Genomic DNA, 14,648 nt, shown 5'->3' on the forward strand with positions numbered 1-14,648 from the left:
TAGCTCACAGCAAGCTCAAACTCCTGAGCTCAAGTGATCCACCACCTTAGCCTCCCAGAGTGAGGATTACAGGCATGAGCCCCTGTGCCCAGCCCACTATTGTCCTTTCTGACACTCAAACATCCCATCTTTAACCAGACAGAGTCTATTCAGATTGGTTCCCTGGCCTTTTTGTCATGTACTAGTAAGCAAGTAGTCACTGATATTACACAATGTTCTAGGCTCATGTTATACATTCCCTGCCCAAGTCCAGGAATTCCTACTTCTCCAAGGAGTCCCAATTTGTTTCAGTGAAAAATGGTATTTAGAGATCATAACTGGGGTGCTGGAAGTGCTCATTGCTACTGGGTTAGTATTTCTAAGCCTTCTCAGCATCTAGGACTAATAAATTTCTTCTTCTTGCTCTTCTTCCTCCTTCTCTCTCCCTTTTTCCTCTTTCCTTCTCCTTCTCCCTCCTTTCTCTCTCCTGATCTCCCTCCTCCTTCTTTCTTCTTCTTCTTAAGATAAATTACATCAGGAAACTTCTAATACAAATTCAAAAAGATAGTGCTTTTTACTTACCTCATCTTTCTAAGTTCTATTTTCCTTTCTATCATGCTGAAAAAACTAATTCCCAATTATACACTTAATTTTAATTTTTTTTACCGATAATACACAAATAACTATTTCAAAGTAAAAAGATCAGCCCAATCATCAATAATATGATTACTAAAAACAGCACAAAATTGTTTTATTATTCTTTTAGAGACATGGTCTTACTCTTATCACCCAGGGTGGTATATAGTGGCCAAGTTATAGTTCACTGTAACCTGACTCTTGGTCTCAAGTGAGCCTCCTGCCTCAGCCTCCCGGTAAATGAGACCATAGACGTGTACCATCACACCCAGGTAATTTTTTTTTTAAAGATGGAGTTATCTCTGTGTTGCCCAGGCTGGTCTTGAGCACCTGGCCTTAAACAATCTTCCCACCTTCGTTTCTCAAACTTCTGATATTACATGCATGAGCCACTGCAGCCAGTCAGTATTTTTTTCATGAATTTTTTTTGTTGCTGTTGTACCTACAGTATATCCCTAGTATACATTCAAATTATTGTATTTTAGTTGCTGAGATAGTTCTCTGTGTGGTCATCCCACAAGCTCTATACATAGTTTAGATTTCTTTGATTCTACTTTTACTTTTTAGGAATTGCTTGAAAACATTTCAAGTTAAAGAAAACTTTATAGGCTCGGTGCCTGTGGCTCAAGTGGCTAAGGCACAAGCCACATACACCTAAGCTGGCAGGTTCGAATCCAGCCCAGGACCGCCAAACAATAATGATGGCTGCAACCAAAAAATAGTCAGGCATTGTGGTGGGCACCTGTAGTCCTAGCTACTTGGGAGGTAGAGACAGGAGAATCGCTTGGACCCAGGAGTTGGAGGTTGCTGTGAGCTATTATGCCACAGCACTCTACCCAGGGCAACAGCTTGAGGCTCTGTTTCAAAAAAGAAAAAAAAAGAAAAGAAAACTTTATAGTTATATTAAACATTTACAAGGTTCAAAAGTTGAGTCTACCAAAAAACTAGCTTCTACCTATATCCCCTTTATTCTGTTCCCTTCTTTCCCCATAGGTAATTTTTCTAAATGATTTATTATTTTATTTTGAAAAAAATAAGTTCACATACACACACATTCATACACTATCCTCGTCCCCAGTTCTGTACACATTTTTCTTTCTTTTCATATAACAATATGTCCCAGAAACCACTCTTTCATTATATGTTGGTAGTCTGTCTTTATTTTTACTGCTGATTGTAGCTGCTGTCATTAAAGTGTCCTTCTTTGTCTCTTATAATGCCTTCTCATTTGAATTCCAACTCTGTCAGATATCAAGACTAAGACTGCTGGTTTCTTTTCTATTTGTATTTGTCTATCTTTGTCCAACTTTATATTTTTATTTTGTCTACTATCTCTGTTTAGATATGTCTCCTGTACATGGGACAAAAGTGAACTTTGATTTATAAGTCAATCTGAATTTATTATTCTTTTACCACTAAAGGAAAAGGAAAGTAAAGCCTATTAACATTTATTGACATTATCAATATGCATAGCATCAATTCTGTCATATTATTACATGCTATATGAATTATATAAATAAAAAATAGCTGAGCATTGTGGTGGGCGCCTGTAGTCCCAGCTACTTGGGAGGCTGAGGCAGGAGTATCACTTCAGCCCAGGAATCTGAGGTTGCTATGAGCCACGATGATGCCACAGCACTCTACCCAGGGCAACAGAGTGAGACTTTGTAAAAAAAAAAAAAAAAAGAACCACTATTTGCTAACCATTGGAGTAATAATTGTTTCAAATAAAACTTATCAATGGATATTATAAATAGTGAGTAAAAGCTTAAGAAAAATAGGATATTTTCATAATCTCCAAGTATTTTCCCACAAGACTCTAATTAATTAAAAAGGGGAAAAGAATACTTTTACAATGAAAAAACCTGGCATATACCAATCTAATAAAGTGATGGAAGATCATACCACCAAGAACAGGACAAATCAACAGCATGTATATTGTATATCCTGATATAACATACTAGAAGGACACCGCTTCTGCATTTTTTCTACCAAAAGGGGACAACCTGAATCTAAGGAAACATCAGACAAACCCAAATTGTGGGAAATTCCCCAGAATAAGTAGCCTATACTCTTCAAAAATGTTGAGATCAAAAAAGACAAAGAAAGACAAAGAAAATTAAAGAGACATAACTAGTTACAATGTGATCCTAGACTGGATCCTGGACCAAGAAAAGAAATAGGGCACAATGACTATTATTGGGACAAGGACATAATGAATGCTGGAGAAACTGGCCTATATCTTTCAAAATGTCAAAATCATAAAAGAAAAAGAAAGCCTAAGGAACTGTTCCAGATTCAGATTAAAGGACACTTATAAGACATGACAACTAAATATAACACATAATCTGAGATTTTCTTCTATTAAAAAAGTTATTAAAAATTGGTGCAAACTGAATAAGATCTGTAGATTAAATAATATTATATATCAAAGATACTTTCTGGATATTGATACTCATGACTGCCTTGCTTATAGAAATACATTAAAGTATTTATGAGTAAATGGGCATCATGTCTAAAACTGCCAAGTGGTTCATTAAAAGAGCATATCTGGGGGAAGAGAAGATGATTCAAATGTAACAAAATGTCAACATTTGGGGAAACCTGGCAAAACATTTACAAGAATTTTCTATCATATTCCTGTAATTTTTCTGTACATCTGAAATTATATCAAAATAAGAAGTTAAAAGAAAAATATAAAAAGTCTAGTATTTTCTGAAATCTGTAGTCTCTCTTACCTTTCCCCATCTTTATCTCACCCTTCTCTTTCTTTTGCCTTTATTGTCTCTCCCCTGCTTAATTTGGATTCTACTCCAAGTTGGGCTCCTTCCTGGAATGGAGCTTCAGTTGGTTCATTTTAAGAGTTCATAATTCCCAGATTGCTTGGAGGTAAGAGGAGAGAGGACAATAAAAACAGAAAGAGAATCAATAGCACATCAACCTGGCCCGATATACTTAAAAATGACCAGACCTATGAGTCTCAAACTCAGAGAACCTCACAGTCTTAAAGGATAATAAGCTACTGTGTTCCATATGAGCATCATAGAAACCTGAGACTTCATGGAATACGGAAGATAATTTTAAATATAAGGGAAATGTGCATTATTCCTGATAAGTATTTTCATTCAAAATGTTAACCTAGAAAAGTCGGACAAGCCTATCTGCTTGGGAAACTGAAAACTTCAAGGATGTGGACAATCCTAATTTTCTTATCGTGTCTTGATAGGAGGTATTTAATTACCTTCTGGGGCTTCAAGGGTCTTCTTATTCTGTTCACACCACCCAATAGGGTAAAGATCAGCCTTTCTAATGTCACACCAGAAATCTGCTCTCCGGTCTTCCCCATATCCATCATAGCGAAGAAGGAGCAACTGCTCACAGGTGGTAATTATGGTGGCAACCCAGTAGGTTTCAGGATCTGTTCTCACAGCCACCTCCAGCTTCATCCCAGGAGCAAATCCATTTTGCAAACGTATGTCCACCTGAACAGGGAAATATGATTAAGCACCAGACAGGTATCTTAAATGAATTTCTCATTCTTTTTTTTGAGACAGAGTCTCACTAAGTCACCCTGGGTAGAGTGCTGTTGCGTCACAGCTCACAGCAACCTCAAACTCCTGGGCTTTAGTGATTCTCTTGCCTCAGCCTCCCAAGTAGCTGGGACAACAGGCACCAGCCACAACGCCCAGCTATTTTCTTGCTACAGTTGTCATTATTGTTTAGCTGGCCCAGTCTGGGTTTGAACCCACCAGCCTGGGTATGTGTGGCCGGCGCCTTACTCACACTGAGCATAAGTGCTGCCCTTCTCATTTTTCTTTAAGACTTAAAATTCTGAAGTACTAAATGCAATAATATCTTCCCAAGAGAAACCTGAGAAATTCCAATTCTAACTAATAATAGTGATCAAAGAAGACAAAGGAATTACAGTGTTGCTATGTCCTATCTGATAACAAAGGAACTCAATATTTTCACCAAAGCAGCCTAATTATGATTACAGAAAATATTTTCTATTTAAGTATATAAATTACTAAATAGTCACTATTTTAGCATCCTTCAGAACATCATTTTCAACAGTGTTTCTGGATCACTCAATAGAAAAGTTATGATGCTAGAAAAGGGAAAAGACAAAACTAAGCGGTCAGCATTATAAATTAGTATATCTGCTATACACTGGGGGCCAGCCTGGGCCAGCTAAACAATAATGACAACTGTAGCAAGAAAATAGCTGGGCATTGTGGCTGGTGCCTGTTGTCCCAGCTCCTTGGGAGGCTGAGGCAAGAAAACGGTCTATGTTTCATCAGTTACCCTTGAAGTATCAATAATAATTGATAGTTTCCTACTTTTCTCTCTCAACAGTGTTCTAATTTAAATAAAGAATTATATAGTCACAAAAGTACAGGTTAGCAAGTCTGGAACTACTTCATGTGTATACTAAGATTAAGTAAATAGCTATATTGTTGATAATAAGAGACAGGCTTCTCACTGTGGGAAAAAGAAGTTACAAAGACGGAAAAGGGAAGATTAGAATGAACCCGGTGGTGGTGGTTGGAATCAGAAGTTCCTAAATGAGGCAATGATGGTTGACAGACTGAATGATAGATGAATGGATGATTAAACAAATGGAAGGATAATCAGAGACAGAAAAAAGTAAAGTTGTATATGTATATGTGTATACATATGTATTCCCCACCTCTGTGAAATGACAGGGACATGAATAATGACATCCAATAGCAATAAGCATATTTAGAGTCTAAATTTTGATTTCTAAATACCATCTTCCAATAAAAAAGAACAAGGGCTTCATGTAACAATGACTTATTCCAATTCTAGAGTAGGGAAAATACAATAAGAGCCTGCAATAATCTTGTGATACCAGAAAAGTAAGGAAATAATCAAAAAATGAAGAGGCATGTTGAAAGGACGCAGAAGACAACCAGATCTCCTAATGGTCACATCAGACAGTTTCAGAGTAAGGGATTATAACCCATACATTTAAACAAATATCCACGAGTCCATATTGATATAAATAAACAGATGGATCTTCCTCACAGTAGAAAAATCAATAAATATGGAAAAGTGATAGACTTTGACAATCACCATTAGACAAACATCACTGAAATAAACATTGCAGGCAAGAATCACTGGCATATGCTAAAACACTATAATCAGGAGTGGGATCTTTGCATAACTTCAAAGGTTCTCCTGGTATGCTTCTTATTAATTGTAAAGGGGAAACAGTAATACTACAGTGAAGAAACCTGGCAGGTACCATTTTAACTAAATACTCAAAGTTAATATCACCAATCCTAAAACATTGGTATCATGTACCCTTAATATCATACAACACGTGCATAATATTATTCCTATTACACTGTTAAACTGGCATAAACTCAATCCAATCATGAGAAAAAAACAAATCCAAACTGAGGAATATTCCACAAAATAACTAACATGCAACATAGGCTCTTCAAAAGTGTCTAGTCCATGAAAGACAAAGAAAGAATGCAGAACTGTCATACACTTGAGCAAACTATGGAGCCGTGACAAATAAATGCATGTGACAATCACAACCACAAGAAAGCGAAGAGCAGAATCCTGGAAGAGAGAGAGCCAGAAAGAAAAACCCTGCATTCTGTGTAAAACTTCTTTCTCCTTTTAGTCACTATCCTCTTCTACTCCTGAAAGGTAACCAGTAGCCTGATTCAATACTGCCTATGTTTTGACACTACATTAATGAAATTATACAGCATGAATACTCTATTTAAGTGAGGGTTCTCCTGCTAAACACAGCTTATGTTTCATGTAACAGTAGTTTATGTCTTTTCACTATTGTATAGTACTTCACTATACAATTATGCCACAATTCATCTTCTTTTTTTTTTCTTTTGAGACAGAACCTCAAGCTTGTTGCCTGGGTAGAGTGCCGTGGCATCACAGCTCACAACAACCTTCAACTCCTGGGCTCAAGCAATTCTCCTGCCTCCGCCTCCCAAGTAGCTGGGACTACAGGCGCCCACCACAATGCCCAGCTATTTTTTGGTTGCAGCCATCATTGTTGTTTGGTGGACCTAGGCTGGATTCAAACCTGCCAACTCAGGTGTATGTGGCTGGCGCCTTAGCCACTTGAGCCACAGGCACCAAGCCCACAATTTATCCTTTTTACTGCTACTAATACTAGGTGTTTAGACAGTTAAGAGTTTGAGGAGGCTATGAACAATGATGCCATGAACATTTATGTATGTTCCTTGGAGCACACATAATATATAAATTTTTATAAAAGACACAACCAAATTGGTTTCCAAAGTAGTTGTAGGCTCGGCGCCTGTGGCTCAAGTGGCTAAGGCGCTGGCCACATACACCTAAGGTGGCGGGTTTGAATCCCCAGCCCGGGCCTGCCAAACAACAATGATGGCTGCAACCAAGAAGTGGCGGGGCGTTGTGGCGGGCGCCTGTGGTCCCAGCTGCTTGGGAGGCTGAGGCAGGAGACTCGCTTGAGCCCAGGAGTTGGAGGTTGCTGTGAGTTGTTATGCCATGGCACTCTACCCAGGGGGATAGCTTGAGGCTCTGTCTCCAAAAAAAAAAAAAAAAAAAAAGTAGTTGTACAAATTTATTTCCCAAATAGCGTATAAGAAATCCTTTGGCTATAACTTTTTTTTTATTTTCAGTCTTTTTCATTTACATTTTAGAATGTGTGTCATATATTTTACTGTGATTTTAATTTGTATTATTTAAGTATTATTAAAGTTGAGGACCTCCACATTTATTAGCCATTTAGATTTCTACTTTTGGGAAATGCCTAAGTTCTTTACACATTTTTAATTCTTTGACACCTATTTGTGTTGCAAAGGTCTTCTCATTTTCATGAAGGTGTTTTTTGATGAACAGAACTATAATGCAGTCTAATTTATCAAAATTTTTCCTTTAAAAAATTAGTGCTTTTTCTATATTTTTAAACAAATCTATCTCTAGTCCTAGAAATCATAAAGATGATATGCTATATTATTTTCTATAAGCTTTTCTTTTTTGTTTTTTGAGGCAGGGTCTCACTGTGTTCCCTGAGCTAGAGCGTGGTGATGTCACAAAAAAGTTCATTGTAATCTCAAACTCACCACAGCCTCCAGAGTAGCTAGAACTACAGGCATGCCTAGCCCCCTTAAAGAGGGATTAATTCCAGATGAATTCCAGATTTTACATATGAAAGACTTCTTGACCAGGCACAGTGACCTACACCTGTAATCCTAGCACTTTGGGAGGCTGACGTGGGGGGGATGGCTTAAACATAGGAGTTAGAAACCAGCTCTGGACAACATAGTATCTCATCTCTACAAAAAAATTAGCCAGTTATGGTGGCATGTGCCTATAGTCCTAGTTATTCAGAGGGTGAGTCAGGAGGAGCTCCCAAGCTCTCAAGTTTAAGGCTGTAGTGCACTATAATCATGCTACTGCACTCCAGCCTGGGTGACAAAGTGAGACCCTGCCTCAAAAACAAACAAAGAAAACACGTTTGTGTATGAAATTAAACGGGGGGGGGGGGGAGTGTGTCAAGTTTTGTTTCAATATGCATATACATGTAAACAGGCATTTTTCCTAACTACTACAAATCACCATTTTTGTCATAAATCAAGTGTCCCTTCTAGGTGAGGGCCACACTTACAACTTTGACTCAAACTACAAAAGCAGTTCATATAACCAAAACATCTGTACCCCTGTAAATTCTGAAATAAAATATTATAAAAGAATTCAATGAATGAATAAATAAATAAGGCATCCCTATGACAGTGGATATGATGCTGATATGTCTTTCCTTAGAGTAGCACTACACTGTCTTTATTAAATTTCCACAAGTTTTTTTTCTTTTTTTTACTTTTTAATTTTTATTAAGTCATATACACATAGACCATGAATACATTTATGCATTTGTACGGTACAATGTGTTTTTTATACAATTTGGAGTGCTTACATCAAACTAATCAACATAGCTGTCACCTCATTTACTTAATTATTGTGTTAAGACATTTATGTTCTATTCTTGAGTAGATTTGACTTATACCCCTGCAATATGCTCTATAGGTGTGGTCCCACTGTTCACCCTCTCTCTTGTTCTGTCTTATTCTTTAGATGTATCTGGCTATCGCTGGTCCTTTATATATTCACATAAACAGTGGAATCAGCTTGTCAATTTCTGCCTAAAATTTTTGTGTAATTTAATTTAGTTACATTAAATATACAGAATTATTTAGGAAAAGCTAACATCTTTATAATAGTGGCTCTCTCATTACATGAACAAGATAAAGTCCTTAATGTATATAGGTCTTTATGGGAGGCAGACAGGTCTTTAGCTTACACCAATAGTGATTTGGAGTTTCCTTACAAATTTTTGTCACATTTAATCCCAGAAATTTGATGTTTTTTGATGTTACTATACTTTCATTTAGTTCAAAATATTTCTAATTTTTTTCTTGAAATTTCTTCCTTGACCCGTGTTATTTAGAAGTGTGATGTTTGAGCTCTAAGGATCTGAGGATTTTCCTACTATCTTTCTGTTCCTGGTTTCTAGTTTAATTCCACTGTGGTCTGAGAGCAGATAATGCATAATTCCTACTCTTCTAAATTTGTTAAGATGTATTTTATGGCCCAGAATGTATTTTATCTTTGTGAATGCTCCGTGTGAGCTTGAGAAGAAATGTGTTTCCTGTGGTGCTGGTTGAAGCAGTCTATAGATGTCTACCATATTCAGCTGATTGATGGTGTTACTGAGCTTAGCTCTGGCCCGATTTTCTGCCACTAGATCTGTCCATTTCTTGTAACAGGGCACTGAATTCTCCAACTGTAATAACTAGACTCATCTTTTCTCATTGTAGTTCGGTGAGTTTCTGCCTCATGTATTCTGTTGCTCTGTTGTTAGATGCACACACATTAAGGACTGTTATATCTTCTTGGAAAACTGACCTTTCTTATTATGTAATGTCCTTTTTTATCCCTAGTAACTTCCCTTGTTTTGAAGTCAGTGCTGGCTAAATCAATGTAACTAGCTACTCCATCTTTCTTTTACATTAGTGTTAGCATAATATATCTATCTATATACATTTACTTCTTTCTCTATTTACTTTTACATTCAAGGTGACCTACTCATAGATAACACACAGTTGCATCCAGTTTTTTGATCCAATCTGACGATCTCTGTCTTTTCAATGGTGCGTTTATTTTATTTTTTAATTTTTTTTAGACAGTTTCACTCTGTTATCTCATGCTAGAGTGCTATGTGTTAGCCTAGCTCAAACCAGCTTCAAACTCCCGGGTTCAAGTGATCCTCCTGCCTCAGCCTCCAGAGTAAGCCGAGACTACAGGCATCTGCCACAATGCCTGGCTAATTTTTCTATTTTTAGTAGAGCTGAGGTCTCGCTTTTGCTCAGGCTGATTTTGAACTCCTAAGTTGAAGGGATCCTCTCACCAGCCTCCCAGAGTGCTAGTATTATAGGTGTGAGCAACTGTGCCCAGCCTAAATGGTACATTTAGACAACTGACATTCAATGTATCAATTACTATCTACCATATATTTTATCCAACTGTTTTTAATTTACTGCCTTGTTCCTTGTTCCTGTTTTAGCCTTCTCTTTTTCTGACTTCTGAGATTTCAAGTGGACATTTTATATGATTCCATTTTGTTTTCTTTCTTAGTATATCATATATATATACATATATATATATATATTTTACTATTTTTAGTGATTTCCCTAGAGTTTCCAATATACATTTATAATTCTAACTAGCCCTGCCCCCAACACTTGTAGCATTGCAACCATTCATTTGATTTATACCTAAGAATATATGACTCGGCACCTGTGGCTCAAGTGGCTAAGGCACCAGCCACATACACCTAAGATGGTGGGTTTGAAGCCAGCCCAGCCCGCTAAAACAACAATGACGGCTGCAACCAAAAAAATAGCCGGGCATTGTGGCCGGCGGCTGTGGTCCCAGCTACTTGGGAGGCTGAGGCAAGATTCTCGCTTGAGCCCAGGAGTTGAAGGTTGCTGTGAGCTGTGATGCCACAGCACTCTACCCAGGGGGATAGCTTGAGGCTCTGTCTCAAAAAACAAACAAAAAAAAGAATATATTAATTACATAAGCATATATGATTGAATATATTGTTGCTGTTATTTTGAACAAACTGATTTTAGTTGAATAAAGAATAAGAAAAATTAAAGATTTTATTTTATCCTTTTAATTTCTTCTCTAACATGCTTTCCTTTCCCCCTTTTTCCTTCCTTAGTATGATAGTAGAAAACAGTATGATATACTTAAAGCATTGAAAGCAAGAAGCCACCAATTCAGAAATTCAGTGTCAATCAAAATTATTCTTAAAGGTGAAGGAGAGGTCAGGCATGGTAACTCAGGCCTATAATCCTAGCACCCTGGGAGGCCAAGGCAAGAGTTCTGTTTGGGGCCAGGAGTTTCAGATCCCAAGATGGTGCATACATATAGTCTCAGTTACTAGGGAGACTTGAGGCAGGAAAATCACTTGAGCCCAGGAGTTTGAGGTTGCAATGAGCTATGATCACGCCACTGCACTCTAGCCTGGAAAACAGAGCAAGACTCTGTCTCCACAAAAAAGAAAAAAATAAAGTGAAGAGAACTAAAAATTTTCTCAGACAAACAAAAAGAGATTTTTGTCACTAGTAAACCTGCCTTGCAAGAAATATTAAAAGAAATTCTTTAGAAAGAAGGAAAAAGATAAAGGTCAGAAAACTCAGATCTACATAAAGAAAGAAAGAACATTAGAGAAAGAATAAAAGAGGGACGAAAGGATAAACAAAGGAAGAAAAAAAGTCTTTGCTGGCCTTAAACTCCTGGGCTCAAGAGATCCTCAACCCCTTTAGTAGGTGAGACTATAAGCCCATGCCACTGTGCCTGGCTAATTTTTGCTATTCTTTTTTTTTTTGAGACAGAGTCTTACTTTTTCGCCCTTGGTAGAATGCCTTGGCGTCACAGTTCACAGCAACCTCAAACTCTTGGGCTTAAACAATTCTCTTGCTTCAGCCTCCCAAGTAGCTGGGACTATAAGTACCCACCACAATGCCTGGCTATTTTCTTATTGCAGCTGTCATTGTTTAGCTGGCCTAGGCTGGGCTCGAATCCACCAGCCTAGGTGCATGTGGCTGGAATTATAAGCACTGTGCTATCGGCACTGAACCAATTTTTGCTATTCTTTTTTTTTTTTTTAATTGCAGTATTTGGCCGGGGCCAGGTATGAACCTGCCACCTCCGGTATACGGGACCAGCACCCTACTCCTTGAGCCACAGGTACCACCCAATTTTTGCTATTCTTAATTGAACTTTCAGATGATAGTGTATTCAAAATAATAACAACAAAGTATATGGTGATTATAGCTTATGACTATTGTAGCTTATAAGTTAATAAATGATAGCTATGTTATAAGGGAGATGAGTGAGGAATTGGAAATATTTTATATAAGGTATTTGTACTACTAGTGAAGTGATGCAGTATTACTTGAAAAAGGACTTGGATTAGTTGTAAATGTATACTGTACACTTAAGGGAGATCACTAAAAAGAATTTTTTAAACAAGCAGAATATGCTAAGCGCAGTGTGCTGAGTAAAATAAAACAGAAAAAAAAGGACGAATATTGTATCATTCCACTTTCATAAGGTACGCATAAAGTAGAATAGCAGTAGCCAGGGGCTGGGGGAGGAAGGAAATGAAATTATTGCTCAATGTATACAGTTTCTATCTGAAATGATGGGAAAGTTCTGCTGGTACTTAACTTTGCTGATGTACTTAGTGCCACTGACCAACATACTTAAAATTAAAAGGGTAAATTTTATGCATATTTTACCATAATAATTTTTTTAATTTAGTGGCTGTAGAAGAGATTTCAATATGTATCTTTCAGGTAGTCTACTCACCAATAATATTTTACCATTTCATATGTTTTTTAAAGATCTTACAAGCACATACACTCAAATCCTCCCTGTCATCATCATATGCTATTATAGTTATATATGCTATAAATACACAATAAATTTCTACAATTTTTGCTTCTAAAGTTATCTTTTAGAGACATTAAAATTAAGAAAAAATGAACTTTATATCTACCTACATTTATGCCATTTTTATCATTATTTCTTCGTATAGAATCAAGTTTCTGTCTGATACCACATTTCTTTCGATTATCACCTTCCTCCCTTTTTGTAGTACAAGTCTCCTGATAATAAATTTTCTTAATTTTTGTTTTCTTTTCTTAAAAAATTCTGTTTTCCCTTACTTTCAGATTAATTTCTTTAAGCAGATTAAATTTTGGCTGGATGCAGAACCTGGGTTGATAGGCTTTTTCTTTTAATATAATATCTTAGAGCTCTTACCCTGCTGTCTTCAGGGTTGCATTTTTTCTGAAAAGAATTTTGCTATAGTTACTACCTTTGTTCTTTTGTCTGTAAAGTGACTTTTTTTCTCTAACTGCCTTCAGGACTTTCTCTTTAGTTTTCAGTAGTTTGAATCTGATGTGTGTGAGTGACTTTTGTTCATTTGTTTAGTATTTATGCTGTATGCATTCTCTGAGCTTCTTGGATCTGTGGTGTGGATCTCTCTTTCCTTTGGAAAATTACCTGTCATCATCTTGTCAAATACTTCTTCATTCTCTCTTTCCTTCTGAGATTCCAATTACAAATACATTAGTCTTTTTTATATTATCCAACAGCTACTGGTTGTTTCAGTCTTGTTTTTTCTCACTCTTTTTCTTCTTTAGGTTTCAATCTGGGCAATTTCTATTGATCTATCCTCAAATTCACTGATCCTTTCCCCAGCTGTTTCTCCAGCTGTGGCAAGTTTACTGATGAGCCTGTCAAAGGTACTCATCAACTGTTATCATGTATTTCATTTTTATTATTTCCATTTCACTTTTTTCTAATAGATTCCATCTCTGCTGCGATTCCTTTTCTGCTCATGTATGTTCTCCACCTATTTTGCTAAAGCCTTTAACCTATTAATCACAGTTATTTAAAATTCTCTGTCCCATATTTCTAACGTCTGGTCATATGAGCCTGGTTCTGCTGACTCCTTTGTCTTTGATAGTTTGTGGTTTTTCTCTTGCTTCTTTTATGGGTCTCATAATTTTTAGCTGAAAGCCAGACACCATGTATAGAACAATAGAGACTGAGGCAAATAGTATTTATGCCTGGAAAGGGGTATGTTTCTTCTTTTCTTAGGCCTTTCGTTCTACGGAGAAGTTATTAAGCCAGTCAAGATAGGAATGGAGCTGTATTAGGGTTTTGTTGTTGCTATGGTTATTCATAATGCACCATAGGCTTCAAATTCCTCTAACAACATCTAATAATCAGGGTGTAGGGTCATTTGCCAAAGGGGTTTTTCAATGTCTGCTGCCTCCCCCTCAGTTTTAGGTTTTCTCTTTGTGACAATACCTCAGAGACCATCTCTCCCCATGCTTCTGTGTCCCCCACAATAGTCCACCATTACTCAATACTTTATCTGAGATTCAGCCTTAGTTTTCAGCTCTGTGTCCCTGGGTCTTGGGGATGGGATCAGGTCAGTGATCCTACCCCTTCCTCAACTGTAGGGAATCACTAATCAAGCATGTATTCCTGCCCCTTTTCCTTCCTCACAGGGGTTTTCTTCTTCTGTTCTGCAATGGGTATTTACCTTTGCCCTGGGATTACTACAGTATGTATTCCTTCACCTAAAAGCTAAAACATTTGTCCTAGAGCATCCAGCTTAAGTGCCTTTCCCATAGTGAGTACTATTCTTTCTACCAGAATGCACCATGAGGAGAGCTTTGTTACTCTTTTAGATTATTCCTCCCTATAAATCGGATTTATCTCTAATTCTTCCCCTTGCCCTCTTTTCCCTTTTTCTTGTATTATAAACTAGATCCTATAAAACTTTTGCCAGAGGCCTGCACATTCATATCCACTGATCTAGAGATGTGAATTCTACCAGCTCTGCCTATGATCCGCTAGCCACAAGCATCACATTTCAGAGTCCTCCCACATGCATGCTA

The 14,648-nt window shown here is 37.2% G+C and overlaps 1 protein-coding gene across 5 annotated transcripts in view; it reads right to left on the reverse strand.

Moving 5' to 3' along the window:
* SFMBT1 (Scm like with four mbt domains 1) overlaps positions 1-14,648 on the reverse strand; it is a 157,391-nt gene that overhangs the window by 43,540 nt on the left and 99,203 nt on the right. For all 5 annotated transcript variants that reach the window (XM_003789384.3, XM_023513023.1, XM_023513024.1 and 2 more), the window contains one exon: positions 3,857-4,097. In XM_003789384.3, coding sequence (XP_003789432.1) covers positions 3,857-4,097 — 241 coding nt within the window. The remainder of the gene's footprint in view (positions 1-3,856; positions 4,098-14,648) is intronic.

This window comes from Otolemur garnettii, unplaced genomic scaffold, assembly GCF_000181295.1.
Source record: "Otolemur garnettii isolate 467f Iridium unplaced genomic scaffold, OtoGar3 scaffold00032, whole genome shotgun sequence".
In the NCBI taxonomy this organism is placed as follows: Eukaryota; Metazoa; Chordata; class Mammalia; order Primates; family Galagidae; genus Otolemur; species Otolemur garnettii.